This window comes from Epinephelus fuscoguttatus, linkage group LG5, assembly GCF_011397635.1.
Source record: "Epinephelus fuscoguttatus linkage group LG5, E.fuscoguttatus.final_Chr_v1".
In the NCBI taxonomy this organism is placed as follows: Eukaryota; Metazoa; Chordata; class Actinopteri; order Perciformes; family Serranidae; genus Epinephelus; species Epinephelus fuscoguttatus.
The window spans coordinates 34,920,986-34,946,071 of NC_064756.1; the positions used below are offsets into that span (position 1 = coordinate 34,920,986).

The following is a 25,086-nucleotide window of genomic DNA, read 5'->3' on the forward strand; positions in this document are numbered from 1 at the left end:
TTTTAAAGTCATGATGTTACACACTCCGGTCAGTAGGTGGCGCTATGTATAATGTTAGTGTTGGTGGTTGAAGTTTGTGAAAGTAAAACCGAAGAAGAAAACGTTCCGTTTGTGCGTTGCCGTTTCCGGTCCGACCCTTTTCTCCCTCCGCTCCGGTGGCTTTTCTACTTTGCGGCCCACGTGCGGATTTAATTCGGTTTTTCGCCCTAAAGTTTGCTGTCAAAGTCTGGACCAAATGTCGGCGTCTTTCGAGCAGATGAGGGCGAACGTGGGGAAGCTCCTGCGAGGAATTGATAGGTATGAATGATCCTCTCAATTAAGTAATGTCCCGACGAACAAGCTAACTGTAGCTTAGCCTGTTGGCTAATGTTTGAAGCTAACTATTGCTGAGTTCAGAAGCAGAATCAATTTTAATGGCCCAATATGTGAACACATAAAAGGATGTTTGCATTGCTCTCAATGAACTTACACATTAAAAGTCATAACAGCTTAGAGCAAGGACAACACGGCAGGACACATGAAGGCAAAACACAGACAGGACCATGTACACAAGCGGCAAAACGTATCTTGGATTTTATGAAGCGATATTGAATCATTCAATTGAAGATCAATTTGAAAAGGTTGAATCAAGTATGCCAACCCTACTTTATTAGATTAATTTAATAATTGACATACATAGTATACATTTAATACTCTCAACTAATATTATAAAGACAGTGACTAAAATAGTGAGTAGTGAATACTGTATTGAAATAAACGTATAGAATAATAACATAGTATACTATTTCAGAATATAATAATATATAATGAACACAAATATAAAAAACGTCTGTGCTGTATTCTGCAATTATACTTTGAATGTTGCAAGAGCCAGTCCTCAATATGATATTGATTTAAACATGAGCAACTAAGTGGTTAAAACACTGGAATTGTCCATTTTATTTTTTAATTTAATAGATTATAATATTGGATACAATATGTTGACTGCCAAACTGGTATTATCTCTGGTTTCATTTTAGAAATCTGGTCATCTTAAAATACTACCACTGACCTAATAAAATTAAAATAAGACATCTTTATGAAATTCAAGTAAGTTGTTAACTATATAATTACTGCAAAGAATTCAACACTTAATGAATAAGCATGGACTGGATGATTATGTGCATGTGTACACCGATCAGCCAAAACACTAAAACCTCTGACAGGTGAAGTGAAAAGTCTTTAACATTGATCATGTTGATACAATGTAATGTTGCGCTGGGAAACCTTGGGTCCTATCATTCATGTGGATGCCACCTGACACACACCACCCATCTTAACACTGATGTGACAAATGTTATCTGCTCAAGACTGATTTATTCTCCTCCAAGACAAGACAGCACCTGATGTTCACATACAGTACAGAGGCTTGCTAACCTGGTTGATCTTTCCAATGAGCCTGTATTTAATAATGCAATGATAAAAAATTTTGTTAGTATTTCCAGCTCATGAGGCTTGAAACAATATTAATGACTTTGCAGGAACAGCATGGGCACAAATATGAGCACAAAAGAGAAAAGACAAGTGCAGAAAAAATGTCCGACAGAGAAATTTCAGCATCAAATCACTTGCATGGTTATACATGGCACAATCACTGCCTTGAAGAACATTTAACCAAACATGCTGAATTATAAGGTGCTGAAAATATCTGACCTGCAGTGCAGCATATCTGTATCCACTGCACAGAAACACTGATCGATCCATATCTTGATTCATAGGTGATGCTCTTGACTCTCCTCACAGGTACAACCCAGAAAACCTTGCAACGTTGGAGCGCTACGTGGAGACACAAGCTAAAGAAAATGCCTACGACCTGGAGGCCAACCTGGCTGTCCTGAAGCTGTAAGTTCCACCAGCCACCATTTAACATACATTCAGATAATTTCAGCTGACACAGGAAAGTTTGTTTAATCAGCTGATCTGGATCTTGAAAACACTGAGCCTTGTTTGCTAATATGTGTGTAGAAACGTTGTTACTGTGTGCATAAAAGAAGTGTGTGTACACAAACTCACCATTGGATTCATCACATATACACACCAGCCAATTTTGTTCTTACCACAGTGTTTGTGTTGGTGAATCAGTCATTCTAAATGACAGGTGCGTGTCCGCTATGAGCAGTCAGCATACTGCCACACGTCTACATTTCTCTATACAAGGAAATATATATCACCTAGAGGTCTATCAGGAAGAAAGCAGCGGAGTTGTTTCTATGCAAATATTTAGGCTCTGACGCACAAATGTTGGACGTCAGTGAGCATGTGAGTGTAATGGTAGTCAGAAACGGTTGATAAGCTGTTTGTCACTCTATTCAAACATGTTCAAACATGTCGGTCTCTGATGCACACTCTCCTGAACGTACAGTCTGCAATATCTAAGGTTAGATAGTCCATCTGAACAGCTGCTTGGAGGTCGATCATAATCTTTGATATACTCGGTATGCCTGTTAATGGGCTACCAATGCACCATTTGTAAGTATGTTTTAGTGTATCATCAAACTTGTTCTGTAGTTTTTCGGTGATTCTTGTTCACTGTAGCAAGGATTAAAGCCAAGTTATCCTAACATTTAACAGTCATGATACAAATGTTATATGTTAAAAAAAATCTCTACCTCTGCAGGTACCAGTTTAACCCAGCCTACTTCCAGACTCAGGTGACATCACAGATTCTGCTGAAGGCTCTGACCAACCTGCCACACACCGACTTCACTCTCTGCAAGTGTATGATCGACCAGACACACGTATCCTTTTGGTGCTGTTTCATCCATCCAATGTCATTTGATTGTTGCACCATTAGCTCCCATTCGCTAATATGTGCGAAGTTTACAGTCACAAGGACGATGTTTACATAAACAAAATATTCTGTTTTTTGCTCTTATTCCGAAAAATCCCCCAATACTAAGCTGTTTACTTGGCTTATGAAAATAATTATTACACAAATATTACTGTTTACATGCAGCCATGCATACTCTGATTAGTGTGCCTTAACATGTCGTTCATCACGTTAAAATAAGGAAAAGTTGAAAGGGTATAGCTGCTTGTGCCATTTTGCGTCTTTACATCAGAATAGGGTTTTTTTTTTTTTTCCCCCCCCTCAGAGTTCTCCAGTCATGGCAAACACAGCCTCTTTCTTTCATTCCTCTGAACACCTTCTTGAAAATTTGGCGTTGTGATATCTGCTCATATCCCAAAACCTGTTGATATCCATGTCTTTCATAAAGTTTAACTGTAGGTGTGTTTCTCTGTCACACCAGAATGTGGCCTTTTCTTTTGAGCATGCATCTTCATCCAGCCTTGCAAACTGTTGGCGAGTTGGTTTGTGTACAATATATCCATAACAACGCACAGAACTGACTGTAAACAGACAAGAGGCTGTGTGTTGCTGCAGTAAAAATGCACCCTATACATGTCCAGGGTGGTGGGGGTGGGGATGACGTTAACGTTACAGGACTAAAGCTGGCCAACAACTGTGGAGAGAGAGACAGGGGGAAAAAACAGCAGTAGAACCTGAACATTTTTAAATCTAACTCTTGAGTTTTTATGAAGTGTGTTTTACAATGAGTTTGGTCTCTGTTCGGTAAGGAGGGGAACAGGCAAACTCTGTCTTGGGGTTGGGGGGCATTTCCTTGACTACAGTGTCGCAGCAAGAGGAGCGGCCCATCAGACAGATCCTCTACCTGGGGAACCTGCTGGAGACGTGCCACTTCCAGAGCTTCTGGGTATGCACATGCACACACACACACACACACACACACACACACACACACACACAGACAAAATGACATGATGTGGCGACTTTAACTTTTAAAGTTTTACACAGCACGTCTTTCAGTTAAACTTCACCGTACCTGAATCCAAAGTATCGCCATGTAATAGATGTTGTGTTTTTTTCACCACCAACTCAGCCTGTTCATGGTCGTGCTCATGCTCTTCTTCAGCGTCTGTGTGATTGATATGAGACAATATTATGTGTCCATGTAACACAAGAAGCTGCCACTTTATTGCTTTAGGACACAAAAGATAAAAACACCACATAAATAATGTAAGTAGTTGAAACCGCCTAGGTGCAGTGAAGTTTCCTTTAAACTGACTTCACTAACTTACATAAAAACGCCCATGGGATGAGTTAACCTTTCTGCCAGTAAGATCTGTCTGGTAAAAATTGGTTCTTTTTAACCCAAATTGTAATCTTTTCTATAAAACATGAAAGCAAGCTCCCGAAAAGAGCCATGAAACATGGATTAACAGCAACGCCATTGTCATTAAACAAAAGTGTAAAATGTGGCTCAATGTTAACTGTCAAGGTTCATAGTCAAAACAATTGGTTTCTGCCAGTCACCCATTATTACCTTAAACATGTTTACATTGCACAAATTAGCCTGGCACCTAGCAGACTCTTCCTCTCCTCAGAGTTTAACAAACTACATATTACTTACACTCCTGTATTAATGCTCTGAATGTCACACAGCCTTTAAATTGCAGGTTGCCTCTCATTAATTTTTTTTCACTCTGTGGTTCACCTGCGCACAACGCTGTGTTACCGGGATAAACAAAGGACCGGAAATGGATGGGGCTTAATATTGCTGACTCATCCATACTTGTACACATTTCTTACAACATCTCTGCCCTTCCTGTTCTAAGACCTTTTTGTTTTCTTCCTCTTTTCCAATCTTGCGAAAGAGTTTGTTCCCTCAGTGTCATTAAATCATGACCTTTTCCTCTTCTTCCTGGCAGACGAGTCTCGAGGAGAACCGAGAACTCATTGATGGGATTACTGGTTTCGAGGACTCTGTTCGCAAGTGTGAGTGTCATGTTCTGACTCATCTCAGTGGACATTATAATCTTACAATAAATAGGAACAGTCTGTGGGAAACAAGCACACCCAAACGGAAAAGATGCACGTTAAACTTGTTTAAACATGATCAACAGTGTCTGTTGTTTAATTGATCATCCTCCTCAGTTATCTGCCATGTTGTGGGCATTACCTACCAGACCATCGAGCACCGGCTACTGGCTGAGATGTTGGGAGACCCACTGGGTAAGAAGTGCAATAAAGCACAGACCTGCCACAGTGATCAATGCACCAAATGTTAGATAGTGTGCCAGTTAAAGCAGTCTCTAGACAATAAAATGATGCAGGGACAAACGTGACCAAACCTTCCAGCATTAACCCCTCTCTCTGTGTGTGTTTGTCCAGACACGCAGGTGAAGGTGTGGATGAACAAGTACGGCTGGACAGAGAACGAGGAAGGACAAATCTTCATCTTCAACCAGGAGGAGAGCGTCAAGCCCAAGAACATTGTGGAGAAGATTGACTTTGAGAGTGAGTGCTGCCGCTCAGACTGACAAATAACTGAGTATTATATGCTAGAAACTGAATTAAATTAGAAAACAAAAACTAATACATGTATAACATGGACTTTTCCAGGTTCTTTAGGTGAACCAGTTCTAATATTTGTACCACATAATACTACACTTTATCACCAATGTAACACGATGGGTTGCACTTGTCATGTGTGCTTATGGGTTTCTGACTCATTGTGTCTTATTGTTAGTGCTACAAGTTGCAAGCTTTCCCATCAGTTGATGAGAACAGTCTCATCTGAATGTAGAAGTTCAAATATGAGGATTTGCCCCCTTTCTTTGTTTCATGTCATTATCTTTGTCAGGCGATTAGTTGTGTGTGTGTGTATCTGTCTGTCGGCAGCTAATCTGGCAAACTACTGGACTACAATCAGCCTTTTGAGAGTGTATGCTCATGGACCTCTAGTGGTTGCGGTGATTCATAATCATTAAAAATCTGTTTTATTCACTGTTTTATAACATCAGTAACTGCTGACCCCTCACTCCTCTTAATCAGTCGATCCGGTCTGCAAGTTTTCCGGAATCTGCTTGGCTAGAAACAACAAGCCTTGCTGTCTGTTGCAGGCCTCATTTTGAACCAGAGCATTTGCAAATAAATTCCATGCTCAATATGTTATGATTCGCTAAAGTAAGGCACGATACGAGTTGGAAAAAAGTCCTGTTTTTGTTACCTTCACCACCATAGTGACTGTAAGAGAGTCAGGAGGGACAATTGCACTGGCCGCATCTGCTTCCTGGCATTTTGCCTGCATGATTTTGTAGACTGGCAGATTTTGTAAATTTGGTCATTTTTCCTCAGTATTTGTGCTTCTACAATAAGTAACTAAGTAAGCTACTTAGTTGTAAATGATTTCTTTCTTTTTTTTAAGTTGTGTTTATTGTGCTGTAACCTACAGACAAAGTTAATGCTGTTCAAAGTCCATGTATGAAAGACATGGATCAAAGATATCTGGGTGTGTTTTAGTCATTAAAAATACATTTGTTCTCATAATGATATCGTATCTATATTCCACACTGAGTGAAATATTTGTTTCCGTGTTGTAGATTTACTGGAAGTTGAAGTTTAATATTCTTTCTCCTCTTTTTTTCTCTCTTTCTACACATCTGCCCCTATTTTTTTCTTTTTACAGGTGTATCCAGCATCATGGCCACATCTCAGTGATGCAAACACACACATACACACACATATACTCATATTAAGCATGACAGATTGAACCAGGTCATTTGTTTTCATAATCACTCTTTTCTCAATAAAAATAATTTATCAGTAACACCAGTTGTCTGTGTTTGCTGCTCTCTTTACGGTCTTGAAAACTTCCCCTCCCTTGCTTCATTATTTAAAGGTTTGGTGTGTAAGAGTTAGGGGGTTTCAGTGGTGAGAACTGTAAATTGCAACCAGCTGAAACTTCTCTTAATTATAATTCCTACAGTATTCATTGTCCAGGAGGTTTTTAGCAGGAGCCAAATTATCTGCTCCTACACACTGGACCTTTAAAACTTTTGTCACAACATGTTAAAAGAGGAAATATTTTACTTCCTTGTATGTATTTTATGGTATTGGGGTGTTGGCTATACACTGTTATTGGGCAAAATAAAAACCCAGCATGAATCAGGGCAGCCACATGTGAAGCTGCTGCGTAATCATCATGTGAGGCTGTTCTCAGAAATGAGCCCGTATTCCATGAAATAAGAACATTTCATGTTAAAGCCTTTAACACAAAAAGGGTTAATTTTTGTAGTTAATAAAAGTAGTAATACCACAGTGTGGAAATACCCTGTTATAATAATAATAATAATTAACAGTACAATAGTATCAGCATCTAAATATTCTTGAAGCTCTAATCATGGAGGACTTATTACACACAACTACCCATTCCAGAGTAATAAATATTATAGTATTGGATCACACTTATTGATGTGTTTATGACTGTGATGTTGCAGCTGGTGAAGGTGGGTCTCATTTTAACTGTAACTGTTGGGTATCTTGTGAATATTCCCCCAATGCATAATTTATTTTGGTAATATTTTGTATCGATAATCTGAATCTGCAAATTAACCCGTAACTAAAGTTGTAAAAAAAATCAATAAGTTATGAGTAAGATTTCAAATATAAGTTGCAGAAAATTAAAATATTCAAGTAAAATACAAGTACTTGAGAGCTGTAGCCTACATGAGTACACTGCTAGAATAAACCTACTTAGTAACGTTCCACCTCTGACTCTGGTGTGTGTCTTTGGGAATGGAAAGCTTGTTGAAGTGGCTCTGATATCTGGAAGAACTTTACATAAAAAGATATCGGAACCTTTGATTTATTTTTGGGTGGCTTTGTATTTGTTGAATCTGTAAACTGAGGTGGAGAAACGCGGGGGCGCCTGGCTGACGGGGACTGAAAAAACCATGCCGCAGTGAACTCAGCAGCAACAGCCACCCGCACCTTCCGCCCAGGTGAGCATCTACCTGTCTACAGCTCCCACAGGGCGTGGTTACTTTGTATTTGTTGACAATTTAAGCGAGAGGCAGAAGTTAGAAGCTCAGTTCAGATTGCTGAAGAGGCAACACAACACATCTCCAACATGTTTAAGTCTATGAGTTTGTCCTCTGAAGGCTCCTTCGAAGATGCGGACTCGGTCAGCTCCGACGAGCTGCTCGGCTCTCAGTCCCGCCGCTGGCTCAATGACCTCATGGCCAGGGACATGCCCGTGGAGGACGGGCACGTCAACTCGGTCGGCGTGGACGGACTGTTCGTGGACTATCACTTTCCCCGGGGAGAGCTGGAGATGAAGTCCGGGGTGGAGTGGAAACGACCAAAGGTAAAGAAAGGGTGAAACCTTTTAAACCTCCTCTGCTGTGGTGCATACAAACTTAAATACATTTAATTAAAGGTAATAAAGTGTGAGCTACATTTTCAGTGGGTTTTTTTTTTTGCATGCAACAGGGCAGGTCATTTTCAGTTATCACCCTGTGTGACACAATTCTCCAGGGGGTCTGGGGTGAATAAACCTGAGGGGAAATTTTTAGAAACTAAACGGCTGAACAATTAAGCCAGGGAATCTAAAAGTTCTGATGACTGGATGGCATTTTAGGGGAGACAGCATATTACTGAGTGCTGCACAGGAAAGATGCACACTATGACTTTGTAATTACTTTATCATCATGACATACTAACTTTTCACAAAAACTATAACTATAGACAGATATAACACCTACATAACACTCCCATTACACTCTAGTTTTCCACTTTTTAATAATTTGACAGACATGGGCAGATGAAGAGGTAATGAGCCCCTGGGCACAGATATGCAAAGGACTCCACCATCTCATAGGAGCAAGACACAGACTTTGTGATGCCTTTGCATGTCTTTTTTGCAGTTATGCATCTTTTTTGTGGTTGTTTGGGTCTCAGAGGTATCTGTGTGACTTTATTGGTGTTTTTGTGTTGCTTTGTAGTCCTGTTTTGTCCCATTGTGGTTGTTCTGTCCATTTTGTAGTTCTTTTGTTTCTCTTTTCCTCTGCATCTTTTTGTAATCATGTTGATTCTCTTTCTGGTCTTTCTGGTCTGTATGTGTTATATTGAGTGACATTTTGCAAATAAAGGCCAGGGAGCCCCCTGACACTTCGGGCCCCTGGGCCTGTACCCAGTAGGCCCTTTTATAGTAATCCACCCATGTTGAAAGTAACACAATAGAGAGGGAGATCAGTGTTTGTACAGTGTTTTGACATTGATTGTTCACACAGTAGTCAAGCAACGGCTTCTGCTGAAGTACGGCAACATAACTTGGACAAACCACACACAGTTCTGCAGTAGCTACACCGTAATACTAACACCAAGAGTGAAAATAATGACAATTTGTCATGCTTATTTATGATTATGATTACATTTGCTAATGATTACTTTGGGTGGTGGTGTGTTGTTGCTTGTTGCTGCATAACAAAAAATATTTATATATTTTTAATCAATATACTGGAGGGAATATTTTGAGCATATTTGAATACATATTATAATTAGTGCCTGGGCATGCATCAGCTGAAAGATATGTCAGTGCATTAGCATGTATGTTGTACCTGGTCAAGGAGTTCATCTTACTTTTTTATGTTGGACCATGGTGAATTAATTTAGTACAAGCTCTGCACCTAAGCATAGTTTTGCAGCACTTGTTTCTTTACTTCAATATTTTCATTTAATGCTACTTTGTAATTCTACTGTACTTTGACAGCTGCATATATACACTCTGGACAGGTCGCCAGACTATCACAGGGCTAACACATAGAGACAGACAACCATTCACACCTACAGCCAGTGTAGAATCACCAATTGACTTGTGTGTGTGTGTTTGGACTGTGGGAGGAAGCTGGAGTACCCAGAGAAAACCTACATTGACCTACATTGACCTGGGGAGAACATGCAAGCTCCGCACAGAAGGGCTCTTTCCTGGATTCGAACCAGGAACCCTTTTGTTCTGAGGCAACAGTGCTAACCACTGTGCCACTCCAGAATTATTCAGCCAATTTAAATTTGTTATGGCACTTATATATGTGTGTATGACTTTATTGGATTTACCTCTGCCTTCTTTTACTTTCCCCAAAAACAATTTCCTCAATTTATATTTCCATAAAACTGTGAAACATAAAGCACAAATACACACAAATGAGATGCATTTCGTCCTGGGCATGCATCAGCCGAAAGATAAGTCAGTGCATTAGTATGTATGTTGTACCTGGTCAAGAATGAGCTCAATAATAAATTTGTTTTCACAAGACTTAACAGGTCAGTCAAAGGTGTCAGTATTGTGGGTTAGAAAGAGGTATGTCTAGGTAAACACATTGTTCCTGACGGGGGAAGAATTGTTCAAACCAATTATGATCATATCTTGGGCGATGTATTAATCAGTAGAAAGATGGTCTAATACTGGTATCCTATTGTACCTGTTTCACAATATTCCGCTGCCCCTGCCATCATCGCATTTCACTAAATCAAAGAAAATATGTTTGTATTTCATTTGGAATGGCAGACAACACAGGTTACGTCTGACATTATTATACTTACTGTTTGTCAGAGGGGGTTGTAATATTTGAATGTCAATGGACACTGAAATTCAAAATTCAAATAGAAAATGGTCGAAACATTCAGGCTTGATTTCCTATCCTGCCCTGGGTAGCCCAGATGTTGCTATTTGAACTAATAATAAGGATTTTCTGAAAGTTACAAACAGAACCTTTAAACTTTGCCTCCAGGTGCTATGTAGTAGGCCTACACTCAGGTGCAAGTTTATTTCTATAGCGAACGCAGTCTTACACAGTGGCCCTGCATCTATCCTTCACGAAAGTTATTATGTTTTCCAGAGACGCTGTAGTTTATGTTGCTGTTGGATTGTTTATATTAACTTGAGATTGTCATAAATATGTTTAGAATTATTAATCGGACATCTACAAAAATGATGATTATCATACACTTTGCAATACTGTATAAACTAATGCAAATCTTCCTGTGACTCTGAGTAAGACTGTTGAAGAAAGAACAGATACTGTGCCAAGTTTATGTCACATGTTCTGATTAAGTAAGTAGCTGACACTCCCTTTTGCCTGGTGCTGTTCGCGTTAAACGTGCTAAATCCTGTTTTGTTTGTCCTCGTGTTACTGTTTTCCTTTCCATTGTCTCTCTTCTTCTTCTTTGCTCTGAGAAGAATACAGAAGATTACAGAAAAGTAAACATCAACCCATATCAATTTATGGGTTAAACTTTGCCTTCAGGTGCTACTGAATAAACTGGATATCGACAAACAAGTTAATATATGTGCAGAATGTCTTGGTCTGTCTCATCTGTAGCTGGCAGACATACATAAAGACATTAGATAGTGCATAAGTTGAAAATAGAAAGAAATATAAAATAGAATACTGTGGTTGACAGGTGTACAGTAGTGATAAGGAATGAACTGTAATATAGACAGGATTAAATAAATATATATGTCGACTTCAGCATGAGCAGGTATAAACAGGTAGCAGGAGATAGTATGAAGGTAAAAATAGCCTGTGTGATTAAAGTGGCGTTGTTGCATCCTGTTTGTCTCTTAAAGTGACAGTTCACTCCAAAATACGTATTTGTTGCTTTGAGCATCACAAGCCGAGTGCCATCCAGTTTCATTATGTTCAAGAGAAGGCAGATATCTTTACAGCTGATATCTCCAACACTCGGCAACTCACACCAAAACAATCTAGATTATATAAATAGCACTACGGCTATGAGGGAAAAATATGTAATTTAGATTTGGGGGTGAACATGATTCCTCAACAAGAATGAAAATGACAAAATCAAACAGATAAAACGTCATAAAGTTTAGTATGTAAAAAGAATCAAGGCACCTCAGAAAACCTTAGACTTGTTGGCTCAAAAAGAAAAATGTTGTCAGGCTGTATGAAAGTGTCATCATCATTTCATCAACACACGGTGAGGTTAAACAAGGGCGCACTGGAGGAGAGAGCACTTGTTGCTCTGTCTGCTTGTCTAACATCAAGTGAACTTTCAAGACACAATAAAGACACACTAAAATGGACATTCAGTTAAAGACTACCCCTTTTATCTTTTGGTATATGTATGTCAGAAGGTTGTCAGTCCTAAGTTCATCAGTTTATTGTCATAGCCTGGCATCACCAGACCAAATCGCAAAGGCCAGTAGTATCTGCCAGAGCAAATAAAACCTGATGTCACAGATTTGTTTGGCTCTCAGGCCGGTGGTTTGACACTTGAACAGTTAATGACCAGGATATACCAATCCTGTTTGACTGGTACTGTGGACTCTCCCTCATATTTACATACTGTACAGTCTACTGAGTCCATAATGAAATATTATCTCATTATTTCTGTCACATTTCTGTTTCAGCTGGCTAGACAAAGTGTTGTCAGTCAGTTCATTTCTGAGTAATTATGCATCAAAGCATGTGAATTATCTATTATGCATACATCCAGCCATCCATATTCATCTGCAGCAGGCTGAGCAAGGTGTTTCAGACACCCCTCTCCTCAGCGGCTCCAAAGGGGCAACAGCTCTACTCCAAGCTCCCTCCAGATGTCTGCGCTCCTCACCCTGTCTCTAAGGTTGAGCCAAGCTTCCCTACGGAGGAAACTCAATTTAGGCACTTGTATCCTCAGTGTCATTTGTTTTGGTCACTACCCAAAGCTCATGACCATTATAGGTAAGAGTCAGAACATAGATGGACTGGTGAGTCGGGAGCTTTGCCTTCTGGTTCAGGTCCCTCTTCACCACAACAGTCTGGCTTTATTTATACAGCCCTTTCCAATACTGTGTTACAAAGTGCTTCACTTGTTTGACCAGGTCATTCATTTAACGGAAGATCATTGGTTCAATCCCTGATTCCTCCTGTCCACAGTCAAAGTATCATTGGGCAAGATACTGAACCCCAATTGCTCCCACTCTGGCACCTTGTATAGTAGCCTTGGCCACCAGTGTGTGTGAATTCTGCACGTTAGTTTGGCTTCATCTGTCTCTTGAAAATGGTGTGACCTAATGTTTCAACAGTTAAGGAGTCCTTGCCACAAAAAAGGTTGAAAACCACTGTCCTGGGGGAAAGTCCTGTGTTGTTTGACCAATCCACCACCCCAACCTGCATCCTTACACAGACTTGGGGTGTTTATACTGCTTCCTTCTGTACTCCCGTGAGTGCATTGGTCATGTGATTCCAACCTTCCTGATTACTTGGATTATATACAAATCATGGTGCATTACTTTTCACGTACGAACCGAGCATTAGAACAGCCTGATTAAAATGGTAATTATCATATACCTGGCAACACTGCAAAGATATGAAGCCAATATCAATCCTGTCGTGTGACCATATGTAAGACTGTTGAAGTACTCCTTCAAAAAAAACAAATATTGCGCCAAATTTATGCCACTTTGCTCTGATAGCTGAACTGTAATAATTTGCTGCCACTCACTTTAGCGTTCTAACGCCCTAAATCCTGTTTATTCTCATTTGACTGTTTCCTTCTCTATCCTTTCTCTCAGTTGCTTTCTCTTTTTTTCTCTGGCTCCTCTGCCTTCTCCTTTTGGTCAACTAATCATCAAACTCCCTGCTGTTCCCAGGAGCTCTGCACATCACCTCAGTTCATAGTAGATGGAGCTTCTCGTCTGGATGTCCGCCAGGGAAACCTCAGTAAGAAGACAGCTGACACGTAACGTTATTATTTTTCTCACTCACCGTTGCATCTCTCGACAGAACAGCACAGTTGAGTTTCAGCCTGCATGCACGTTTTTTCAGACTGTCATTGATGAAACAGAGAAGCTAATGTTAAAGTTAACTGAGTGAGATGCCGGTCTAGACAGCTAACATTATGTTGTGTTTTATCTGATAACGTAATTGTTCACAAACACCATACACCTGTTGACCTGTATTTTCTCTGAAATCCAAAATATTTCCACACTGGTAATTTGTTCCCAAGTAAATAATGTTGTCCTCATCGTCTTTCTCTTGGCTGCTTGCCGTCTGCCTGCTGCTGTTTGACGGTAACACAGATGTTCAAAATAAGAGCGTATCCCAAAGATGATGATATTGATCATTGTTTTCATTTTGCATCGATGAGATTGGATCGTTGATCATTGAATCGATTTATCGATTTGGATCGATGGATCATTACACCCCTATAAATGGTAGAATTTCAAAATACACCGTCCTTCTTCAGTTCTCTTCTCTCTATCCTAAGCCCCTCCCACCAGACGACCATGGGCGTTTACACGTGCTTTAAACTGTGACCCAGTGTTTCCCAGATACTGGTTTATTTAATCTTGTTTAAGTGTAGATTTGCCTGCAGCTCATCTGCTCAGCCAAGAGATAAGAGAAGGTTCAAAACTCTAGTTTGCTCAGACTTTATTATGGGATGTTTGCTCCAATGAAGCCAAAATTAAACTGCCTACCCCAGCTATAAATCAAAAGAATCACAATCACATACACTGTTACTGAGTGGGGTTATATTAGTTTGTGTGTCAAGTAGCAGTGTTTGTTAGTTATTGAAGAGTCTGACAATCAGCACTTTGATGTGGCCTGCAAAACAACATAATGCAGCTCCACGGAGGTGAAATCATCTGTGACAGATCTGCAGGTGCATGAATAAAACCTGATGCACCTGCAGCTAATGAAGAATTACAGCTGCTGCTGACACAAATACAGACTGTGAAGGGGATGAGTCAGCAGGAAGCAGTGTACTTAGCTGCCCAAACTGTAGATAATATTATTCAAATATGGTATTTGATATTTGTGTCGCAGTACCTTTGTTAGCCTTAGAGGCAAATTGGCATCAAAGATGACTGGTCAGCTCCCTTTGTAGAGCTATGGTCCCAACTTAGAACATTTCTATAATGTAAACTGTGTTTTTCACAACTATTTTACACATTATTGTGGACACGATAGTCCTCTCTATTCCCCACCTTTTATTTAAGTCAAATTCCTTGTACTGTATGTGCTCACATAGTTGGCCTATAAAGCTGATTTTAATTTTGACTTGCGTTCTCCTTCAGGTTACTTATACCTGTTAAACCCAATGCAGTCATTTGACACTTTCTGAATGCATATCATGAAACAAGTGGCCAGCAAACAATGGATTATGGGAGAATGAGGGCTGAAGAGGATGCACCAGTTTGTGTCAAATTTGGGCAAAAGACGACTGCATATGGAGGAGAAATAGGGCTTCTAAACAGGGACTGCCAAATGTTACAATGGCAATGGCAATGGCATGGCACCTTATAAACAGTTCATGACATTGTGTTGAAATGCAGAATTTAAATCATCACCTAACTTATTTCTCAACAAGGCTGTGGTGCTTTCTGCCATCATAACTGCATCACTTTCTGCTGAGAAGTGACACTTTCAGAAAGAAACTCAAATGCCTCTTGGACAGGGCTTCCAGAAAGGATACAACGGCTGCTTCATGTTCAGGGTAAATACCTGAAAGCTGTTTAACATGTTTTCTGCGCAGAGCAGACGTCTTTGTTTTACAAGGTGGAATTCTCAGTCTGGGGTTTAAAATACAGGGACAATGACACAAAGGAACTTCAAATCTTTCTTGTCTTGGTCTGTCTTTGTGTTGACAACAATGGAATTTTCATCTAGATAACAATTTCTGCATGATAGCAGATTCTGGAAAATGTTTGAAACTATCATGCTGACTTTTTATGGCCATTGTAAAAGTTGATGTCATTTTGTTACACTGGCATTGTAACAAAATGACACCGCCCTCTCTCTCTCTCTCTCTCTCTCTCTCTCTCTCTCTCTCTCTCTCTCTCTGCAGTTCTGGCAGTATGGTCAGTGGGAGGAGGTGAGGATAGACGACTTGTTGCCAACTCGGAACAACAAACTGATCTATCTCAGCTCCCCGGACAGACATGAGTTCTGGAGCTCCCTGCTGGAGAAGGCCTACGCCAAGTGAGTCCCTGTGCATCAGTGTGCACGTCAGTGAAAATCATTATCTTACTTAGATCTAACTGCTGAGGTAATGTGAGGGTAATCACATCCCATGAACTGGGACACTTTTTACAATCAGCAACTCATCAAAAGTGCTTCTGATGTTTTTGTGTGGACCCTTTGACTTTCGCCTTGCACCACTATCAGGCCCTGGCTTGTAAGAGGATTTTTTCTTGTTAGAAACATGTAAACTTGTTGCCGATGTTGTAAATTTCTACCTGATTTCGGATCATATTCCTGCTGGAGCATGTCTGGGTGTGTTTAGAAGCTTTTATTGGTGATTTTCAGCAGTAGAAATTGTAGCTATTCTCCATAAAAGTACATCTCCAGCTGCAATGACATTGCAAAGATGCTGAGATATGGAAGACCTGGAAACACTGACCAATCAGAGCAGACTGGGCCCTTTCTGAAGGGGGCTTTAAGAGACGTTAAATAGAACCATCTCAGACAGAGGGCGAATACAGGTGTTCCAGCACAGAACACCCGGTTGCTTTCCTAACGTGTCAAATACAGATGCTTATTCAGTGACCTTGGCATCAGACACCAACGCACAGAGGCACCCTTTAGCAACTGTATGAGATGCGGTGGCCTTTTCTGATGTTTCGGCCAAGTATGGTGGTAAAAAGAGCTAAAAGTGTGCATAGGGTGAGAGGAAGTAGAAGTGAATGGGTCAAACAAACCCCAGATTTTCACCCAGGAGACGTCTGTTTGTTTCCTCTGTGAAACCAAAAGTCATTCAAGTTATTTTAATAACTACCTAGTGCGCTAGTATGCTTAGAATGCTATGCGATATTATGCAACATATGTCACATCATGTTACATCATGTCAGTGACAAACATACTTATTTGAAGTTTTTTTCTAAAAGGAAGTAAACCTAAAAAACAAAGTGTTCAAACTAAATTCCAAATTTAAGTTTGAAAAAGACTGTATGCATTTAACAAGTAGAAATTCACACGGTCCCTGAATATCCAGAACACATACAGGAAGGTACTTAGAGCATCATATTTTGATGTGACAGGTCAATGACCAAGCATCAGTACTTGGTGAGATGGGAGAGAGAATGTGTTGGCACAGACAGTGAGAGGGACCATTAAAACATGTAAACATGTTCCAGCAGAAACCTTAAGACACAAGTATGAACCTGAAAATGAGCATAATGTCTGTGGGTGTGTGAGCGAGCATGCATGTGTGCAATGAGGGCGACATCACCCTCAGAATGAACTTAAGGAAGCAAATTTATCAGGATGCTGACTGTTTGGCTCGATACTGTCACGTTGAGTGCACTGAACATTACAGCTGGTAGGGCAGAGATGTAGTCTGCCTGTTACTGACATTTCATGTTCATGTTATGCTCCTTTGCAAAAAGTCTGTAATTAGTGGCTTTTTAAAAATAATTATTGTTGCTTCATCCAGTTACAGGTAGCACCAGAAATATCCTCAACCAGAATAACAAACATGGAAACATGTTGTCTGTGGAACCTTTTGTACACACTGTGCAGTTGTTTTGTCTGTCCAGCTAAATTGAAAACTTTCACAGGTCTCCCTCAGTCAGTCTGCCTCCATGTTTGTGGAATAAAATGTATGGGACCACACAAACATACTGGAAAGAACATCCTAAATACTGAAATAGATTTTCTGATTTCTAAAACTGAAAATCTCTTTATTTGTTCATTTATTTACCTGTCACGTTTTTTTTTAAAGGAAATTAATTTCTCTGACAAGACCTTGTTTGTTCAGCTTTTTATCTGTCTGGAATCTGTCTGATGTGTTAATCCTCCTCGTGTCTTTTCTCCCTAGGGTGAAAGGTGGCTACAGAGCTCTGGACATGGGCTATCCTCATGAAGCCATGGTTGATATGACGGGTGGGGTGACTGAGGTTTATAGCGTTGGCACAAAGAGAAACCTGTCGTCCTTCCTCAGAAACCAGCTGGCTAAAGGAGCACTCATCAACTGTGCCAACTGCCAGGTACAGTGAGGAGGATCGCGGTGGCGTGACATGTGGGGGAACGGACTTGTTAGGTCTAGTTTAAATCGCAGAACATGTCATAGAACATGTTCCTATTGAAAGTTTACTTGTATGAGATGAGTCACCTAAGTGTTATACCTTTTCCTTCTGTCCTGACTGTGGGTGGATGTTTTTTTCCTCCAGGGTTCTTTGGAAAAAAAGAATGAAATGGGGATCATGTACAAACACGCCTACTCTCTGACTGCAATAGAGAAGGTAAATAGAGATGCCTATTGACAGGTTACATAGTTTACACATTTCTGTGATAAATTTGTAGACACATAACAGCTAGACTGACCATTTAAGAGCTTTTGAAATTAAATCTTGGATCAGATGTTTCAAATGTTTGATGACTGAGTGACATTTTAGGGAGCCAGCTTATGATTAAGGGCTGCACAGGAAAAGTGCACACACTATGACTTTTATGACAAACTTGGACTTTTTATATGACATTTTTATTTGATATTTACCATGATATTTTTATGATTTTTTATGAGATATTATACCACAACACTTTGTGACTTTTTACATGAGATTTATACTATGGCATTTTATGAGATATTTTACTATGACTATTTTATGAGATTTTTTAATGAAATATTTTACTACGGCATTTTGATGAGGTTTTTTTTTATTTTTTAAGAGATATTAGACTATAACATTTTTGTGACGTTTTTCATTAGATATTACATGATGACATTTTTGCGACATATTATACCATGACATTTTTATGAAATATTATACTATGATATTTTTACAAAATATTTTATTATGACATATTTATGAGATTTTATATCAGATATTGTTACTACAACATTTTTTTTAGATATTTTTTATGAAATATTTTTAGTGCGACATTTTTATGAAATTCTTATGAGACTTTCAAGAGATATTAGACTATAACATTTTTGTGACATTTTTATGAGATATTTTACGAGACATTTTTATGACATTTTTTTATGAGATACTTTACTGCAACATTTTTATGAGACTTTGAAGATATATAAGACTATAACATTTTTGTGACTTTTTTAATGAGATATTAAATGATGACATTTTTGAGATGTTTTACTATGATGTTTTTATGACATTTTACTATTACTACTACTACTATTTTACTAGGATATTTTACTTTTACATTTCTTGACATTTTTATGACATTTTTATGAGATATTTTACTATGACATTTTTATGACATTTTTTATAAGATACTTTACTACAACATTTTTATGACATTTTTATGAGACTTTTAAGATATATAAGACTATAACATTTTTGTGACTTTTTAAATGAGATATTAAATGATGACATTTTTATGAGATATTTTACTATGACGTTTTTATGACTTTTTTTACAAGACAATTTTATGACATTTTACTATTACTACTACTACTACTTTACTAGGATATTTTACTTTAACATTTCTTGACATTTTTATGACATTTGTATGAGATATTATACTATGACATTTTTATGACAATTTATGTGATTTTTTTACGAGATATTTTACTATGACATTTTTATGAGATATTACACTATGACATATTTTTATGACTTTTTAGGAGATCTTTTACTACGACATTTTACGACATATTACATTATGACATATTTTATGAGATATACTGTGGCATTTTTACGACATATTACAACATTTTTATGAGATATTATACTATGACATTTTTATGGCATTTTTATGACAAAGTATTGACACGACAGTGATAAAGCCTACATAAAATATTATATCATAGTTTTCCACTATTTAATACACTTGAAGGTAATTTCATAAAAAGACAGTACAGTGTTTGACATTGATTGTACCACCAGCAGTCGATCAATGACTCCTAATGGGGTATGATAGCACAACTGTACAAACTACACGTAAACTTGCAGTAAACCATAATACTTGAATCAGTAATAACAATTGCAACTTGTAAGATGTAGTCAGTAGATGATTTGTTCACCTTTAACACGGAAGATGGATTCATCTTGGCCCTCAGAATATTAAAACCTCTTAAAATATATTTTATTGTAAGGGCCTAGATTTAAATGGAGGATTTGAAGACATTCATCATGGCCTGTCCTTACTACTGCTCTAACCTTTTCTTTCTGTCTGTTTCTTTCCTATGCCAGGTGAAGACGGCAAACGGCACCCAGGAACTGATCCGAATCCTAAATCCCTGGGGCGACACTGAGTGGGAGGGGCCCTGGAGTGACTTGAAAGGGTCGGTACACACAGGTTTTCAATTTATTTTATAACTGATGAATGAAAATATAAAAGAAGTCAACTTGGAAGATAAAAAGAATTTACAAATTTAAATTATTCATGCATTTGCATGTGTCTTCCTCTCTCAGTCTCTCTTGTGTTAAAGTAAATATATCGCCATGTGCACAACATTACAGTGCTCTTACAAATATATATATATATATATATATATATATATATACACACACACATATATATACATATATATGTATATATATATGTGTGTATATATATACATATACATACATATATATATATATATATATATATATATATATATACAGAGAAAACATAAATTAGTGCATAAATATAGGGATGAATATTAAAAGCACTATTAAATAAGGTAATCAAGACTATGTTGTTTTCCTGAATCAGTGATAACATTTGGAAAAACATATTTTACACTTTTTAGGGGGCAAAAATATAAAAGTCTTCTCTCTTTGTTTATGTGTCTGTGTGTCTCTCTGTGTGCAGTCCAGAGTGGAACACAGTGAGCATCGAGGAGCAAAAAAGACTGGGTGTAGTCAGACGGGAGGACGGAGAGTTCTGGTGAGTTTGTGCGTCTGAATGTCCCTCTGTGACATACATCACTGCTGACTCTGACTCCTAATGTCCGCCTTCAGTAAACATAGAAGTTGATGAGACTTTTTTTTCCAACAATTTAAATGACCATGTGAACAGTTTCAAAAACTAAAACTGGTCTTGCAGAATGGAACTTGATATAAACCAGATATTTGTACGGCAGCCCTGAGAGTACAATGTGCTGTGCAAACAAGTAAAAACACAATCAAAATGTTTCCCAGGGGACACTAAAAATTAATGCACACTGCTGAACCTAACCTGGCATCAGCCTTTAGTTTATCATGAGCCTGCCAATTCAAATAATCAGACAAAATACACACATGTAACTGTGAAACAGGCTAACATTACATTAGCTGGCTATAATGTCTCAGAACCTGTAATATGGGACGAGCATATCAAAGCACTACAGGAGGAACAAAATAAAACTTGCAGCATGCCTAAAGGACTCCAGATGGAAATTAGCCCCGGGCTATACTCTGGCATATGTACGTGTACTGCTGTGAATGTTCATTAATATGCATTGTCCTGATTTTCTAAATAAATAAAAAAAAATATTTGTGTTTCTCTATTAGCAGTGTGTTGAGCTCTCTGGGCCTCTGTATATTCGGGCAGACTGGCCTGTAAGTGAACTCACCAGTTTCTCTCTCCATCAGGATGTCGGTGTCAGACTTCCGACAGCACTTTGAGTTGATGGAGGTGTGTCACCTGACTGACGGTCTCAGTGATCAGGGGTCCAGCGTGCTGCCGTGGTGCTGCACAATGCATCATGGGAACTGGGTGCCACGCATCTCAGCAGGGGGTCCTCCCTCAGGGCGTAAGATACATGATGATACATGATCAAACGTGTGTTTTTTTTATTGTTCTGTGTATGGTAACTTGTGTTTGGACCATTAACTCTCAAACGGTGATCATTATTTACTGAAGGGAGAACCTTAAGTAGAGATGTTTTGATTGTCATATTTGAATAAGGGACTGTACTTGATGGTTTGTTGCACATGATGTGTGTAAGGGCAGGGACCGTTTCTGGCCAAATACATGATGTCTCTGTCCAACTAATGTTTGCTGGGTTAACATAAGAATACTGGAGTCATGCTGCCTGCTGAGGTCTGTTTGTACAGTGTCAATGATCCGTTCTGCATCAGGATTAGCTGTCAACACATCAAGTTTATTTCTGCCTGTCTTTAACAACAGTGCCAAAGGGGTGCCACAGTGCAGTGTATTTCATCTCTGCAACACTCAGTAGGTGTTCCAAAAAGAAATGTGTTTTTGTTGGCAGTCCCAGCAACTGCATAAAAAGCTGTCAATGGAGAATGCTGTCAGGTCAGTTTCAACATAGAAAAGATGTTCCAGGAGGTTTATTCTGTAAAGGTCCAGTGTGTAGGGTTTAGGGGGATATACTGGCAGAAACGGAATATGATAAGTATGTTTTCTTTAGTTTATAATCACCTGGAAATAAGAACTGTTGTGTTTTCCTTACCTTAGAATGAGCCATCTATATCTACATAGGGAGCAAGTACTCCTCCATGGAGTTGGCCATGTTGCACCATCGTGTTTCTACAGTAGAGTGGAAAAAAACAAACACTGGCTCTACATAGGGCTATTCATGTTTTAGCAGCCCCTCTGCAATGAGCAGCATCAGAGAAACATTTTTTTTTAAATGTGAAACTGCTTTATTCAGTGATTTTACCAGTTTGTTTCTGAGAGGAAGAGACGTTTGCGTAAAACTCATCTCTCAATAAAACCCCCCTAAACATCTTGATCTAGAGTTATTAGAGAAAAAAGAGGATCACACATTAGCTGGTGCTGGACTAGCAGCCCGATGAGCTGAACAGTGTCGGAGAAACACTGAGTTTTAGTGTGAAACTGCTTTATTTCAGTTTTAATCACCTGGTCCATTTGTTTTGAAGAGGAAGAGACCTCTGCGGATAATTTGGCTCCTGGTAAAAAAAAATGCAGTAAGATGTAGTACTGATAGAGAGTGTGTGTTTGGTTCCAGGTTTGTTCTGGCAGAACCCTCAGTTCTACTTCACCCTGTCGGAGGTGGACAGTGGCGCAGACGAGTCTCAGAAGACCTGCTCCTTTATTTTGGCTCTGTTGCAGAAACACCAGAGACTCAGGGGTGTTGACCTGTCCATAGCCCTGGATATATACCTGGTACACACACACACACACACACACACACACACACACACACACACAGTAAGACACGAGATGGCAGTTATTTATTAATAAATGATCAAAATACTCACCTACTGATGCAGACTAAAACCAAACAAGATCCAACTATCTCAGAGACAATAGTGGGTAGTAGCTAAGTACTTTTTAATTTATACTCCACTACATTTTAGAGCAGCAGTTGGGAAACAAATATAGTTGCAGGAAGTTAAGTTTGATTTTGTGGCTCATTAGTTTGTTGTATTAAAAGTGTGTGTGTTGTCACTCCAGGCCAATCCTAATACAACATACCTGTCACCTGAGGACTTGAGTGTGCTCCAACCAGTCCTCTGCACCTCCCAATACTCCTCACGTCGAGAGGTCGTCCTTCGCGGCTCCCTTCCACCAGGCCACTACATCATCATCCCTTCAACCTGCAAGGCCAATCAGCAGGGAGCATTTCTCCTGCGGGTGCTGACAGAGCCGGGTAACACTGCCATGTGAGTCAAGCATCAGTCTGTTGCAGAGAGAGTTTATGAAGTAAAAATTACCAACCAAGCACCGTCAAACTGTGTGTTTCAAGTGCAGAAAGGTAAAGAGGCAAAACAATGTCCTCCAATCTGCAGATGAGATAAGCTTATGATGGCATGCTGTATTCAGAATAAAATCAAAATACGAAACTGTCTAACTTGACAGAATTAAGTGTACACAGCCTGTGCTGGACCGAGCAAATTCAACACCTCCAGTTTTATCCAATTTTTTAGTACAGTCATCAGTGTCACAGAGGAACAGTGTGATTCATGGTCATTTACACCATGATGATAAAACTGTGAGGACTTGTGATTATGATTCTAATATGTTTTCATGTTTTTTTTTTTCCAGTCCAGCCAGCAAACCATCGCCACATGACATCTCTTCAGGAAAAGAGGTAGGAGTTAAATCAGCTACGGAATAAGCAGGCAGGGCTAAAACTAAATCCATCAATGCTGAACCTACAAGTCAGACAAGTTATGATGTGAGAGAGTCCCAGTAAAGCCTGGATAGTTCAGTCAGGGTTCAGCTGGTAAAATAGTCAAATATGTTAGCAACTCACATTGAAGTGGTCTGTGGATGTAAACTTTTGTCCCACAATGCAATGCAAACTCGAAATAGAGGAGCCACTAACCCTGCGTTCACTTGTAGTCACAATAATCAAAAATTAAGTTCCTGACTGAGAATATTCATGGAAACACGCTGGCAAAAATGTTAGTACACGAGTTGCTGAGTTATATATGCAGAAACATGGCATATCAAAGTAAATGTTCTGTTGATGGTTTCAAAACTTTTTTATTAATTCACACATGATTGTAGGAGCATAAAAAAAATAAAAATAAAAAAAAAGTACTGTGCAATTCTTCTTTCTTATTGTTGATAAGTGTTCTCAGAGCCTGGATAGCTCAGTCGGTAGAGCATCAGACTTTTAATCTGAGGGTCCAGGGTTCAAGTCCCTGTTCAGGCGAGCCTAGTTTTAAGACACTTGAAGTGGTGATCAATGACAGGAAAATCATTCATCAGCTATAATATGATTTCAATTACGTACCTCAAACACTTCTACATGTCAAACAGTTCATGGTTATACACAGTACACAGATGGGGTGTTGTTTGCAAGTGAAGTTAAAATGCAACATGAAAGCATCAGTAGTGATGTAGACAATGTGTCAGACTGTTGAGTCACAGAAAGAGGTGAGCTGGAAGTCAAAGCTCTTGAATTAGGTTAGGTTCTGACCCTCACCTATGGTCATGAGCTTTGGGTAGTGACTGAAAGGATGAGATTGCTGATGCAATAGGCTGAAAAGACTTTCCTCCATAAAAGATACTGTGAAGGAGACAATTAAGGGAGTAACTCTACACAGTGGTTCATTTCTCTTGCTGTGAATAGTTGCAAATAGAGCCTGGATAGCTCTATTAGTAGAGCATCAGACTTTTGACCTGAGGGTCCAGGGTTAAGTCCGTGTTCAGGCAGGATGAGTTGTAAGTTTCCTTGGAGCTGATCACAACAGGAAAGATGTGTATTAGCTGCTGCAGAGGTTCAGTCACTGAGCACATAGTTTACCTCAGTCACATAAGTGAACTACACCACAGTTACCATTTGTGCCTCAGTTCCATGTTATGTCCAAGTATTACGTAGAGTAATAGTAGTACACTATTGTCCCATAATGCAATGCACAAAGA

The 25,086-nt window shown here is 39.1% G+C and overlaps 2 protein-coding genes and 1 non-coding gene across 4 annotated transcripts in view; all 3 read left to right on the forward strand.

Annotated features, from left to right (window-relative positions):
* Nucleotides 1-128: 128 nt before the first annotated feature.
* eif3k (eukaryotic translation initiation factor 3, subunit K) lies at nt 129-6,671 on the forward strand. 2 transcript variants are annotated; one of them, XM_049577233.1, is made up of 8 exons: nt 129-297; nt 1,783-1,881; nt 2,657-2,777; nt 3,678-3,755; nt 4,771-4,837; nt 4,997-5,074; nt 5,234-5,359; nt 6,531-6,671. In XM_049577233.1, the coding sequence occupies exons 1-8, from the start codon at nt 236-238 to the stop codon at nt 6,560-6,562; spliced, it is 663 nt and encodes a 220-aa protein (XP_049433190.1). In that variant the 5' UTR covers nt 129-235; the 3' UTR covers nt 6,563-6,671. The 2 variants fall into 2 exon arrangements, with proteins under 2 accessions (XP_049433190.1, XP_049433191.1); XM_049577234.1 differs by having other exon boundaries at nt 3,681-3,755.
* Nucleotides 6,672-7,852: 1,181 nt separating this feature from the next.
* Nucleotides 7,853-25,086, forward strand: part of zgc:85932 (uncharacterized protein LOC405875 homolog) — a 29,360-nt gene continuing 12,126 nt past the window's right edge. Inside the window, 13 exon segments of the mRNA XM_049576390.1 lie at nt 7,853-8,210; nt 13,500-13,569; nt 15,070-15,084; nt 15,228-15,346; nt 15,698-15,831; nt 17,669-17,837; nt 18,021-18,092; nt 20,007-20,098; nt 20,614-20,688; nt 21,375-21,535; nt 22,718-22,875; nt 23,167-23,375; nt 23,758-23,803. Of these exon segments, the coding sequence (XP_049432347.1) occupies nt 7,974-8,210; nt 13,500-13,569; nt 15,070-15,084; nt 15,228-15,346; nt 15,698-15,831; nt 17,669-17,837; nt 18,021-18,092; nt 20,007-20,098; nt 20,614-20,688; nt 21,375-21,535; nt 22,718-22,875; nt 23,167-23,375; nt 23,758-23,803 (1,557 nt within the window). The 5' untranslated portion in view covers nt 7,853-7,973.
* On the forward strand, nt 24,301-24,373 carry trnak-uuu (transfer RNA lysine (anticodon UUU)). The gene has a single exon. It is a non-coding gene; the product is annotated as a tRNA-Lys (tRNA).

Bases quoted from the DNA above. Each gene is read 5' to 3' on its own strand.
- eif3k (XM_049577233.1), top strand. From the start codon at position 236: ATGTCGGCGTCTTTCGAGCAGATGAGGGCGAACGTGGGGAAGCTCCTG. The intron at 5,075-5,233 runs GTAAGAAGTGCA...GTGTTTGTCCAG, and splicing joins GATGTTGGGAGACCCACTGG to ACACGCAGGTGAAGGTGTGG. The intron at 5,360-6,530 runs GTGAGTGCTGCC...TTCTTTTTACAG, and splicing joins GGAGAAGATTGACTTTGAGA to GTGTATCCAGCATCATGGCC.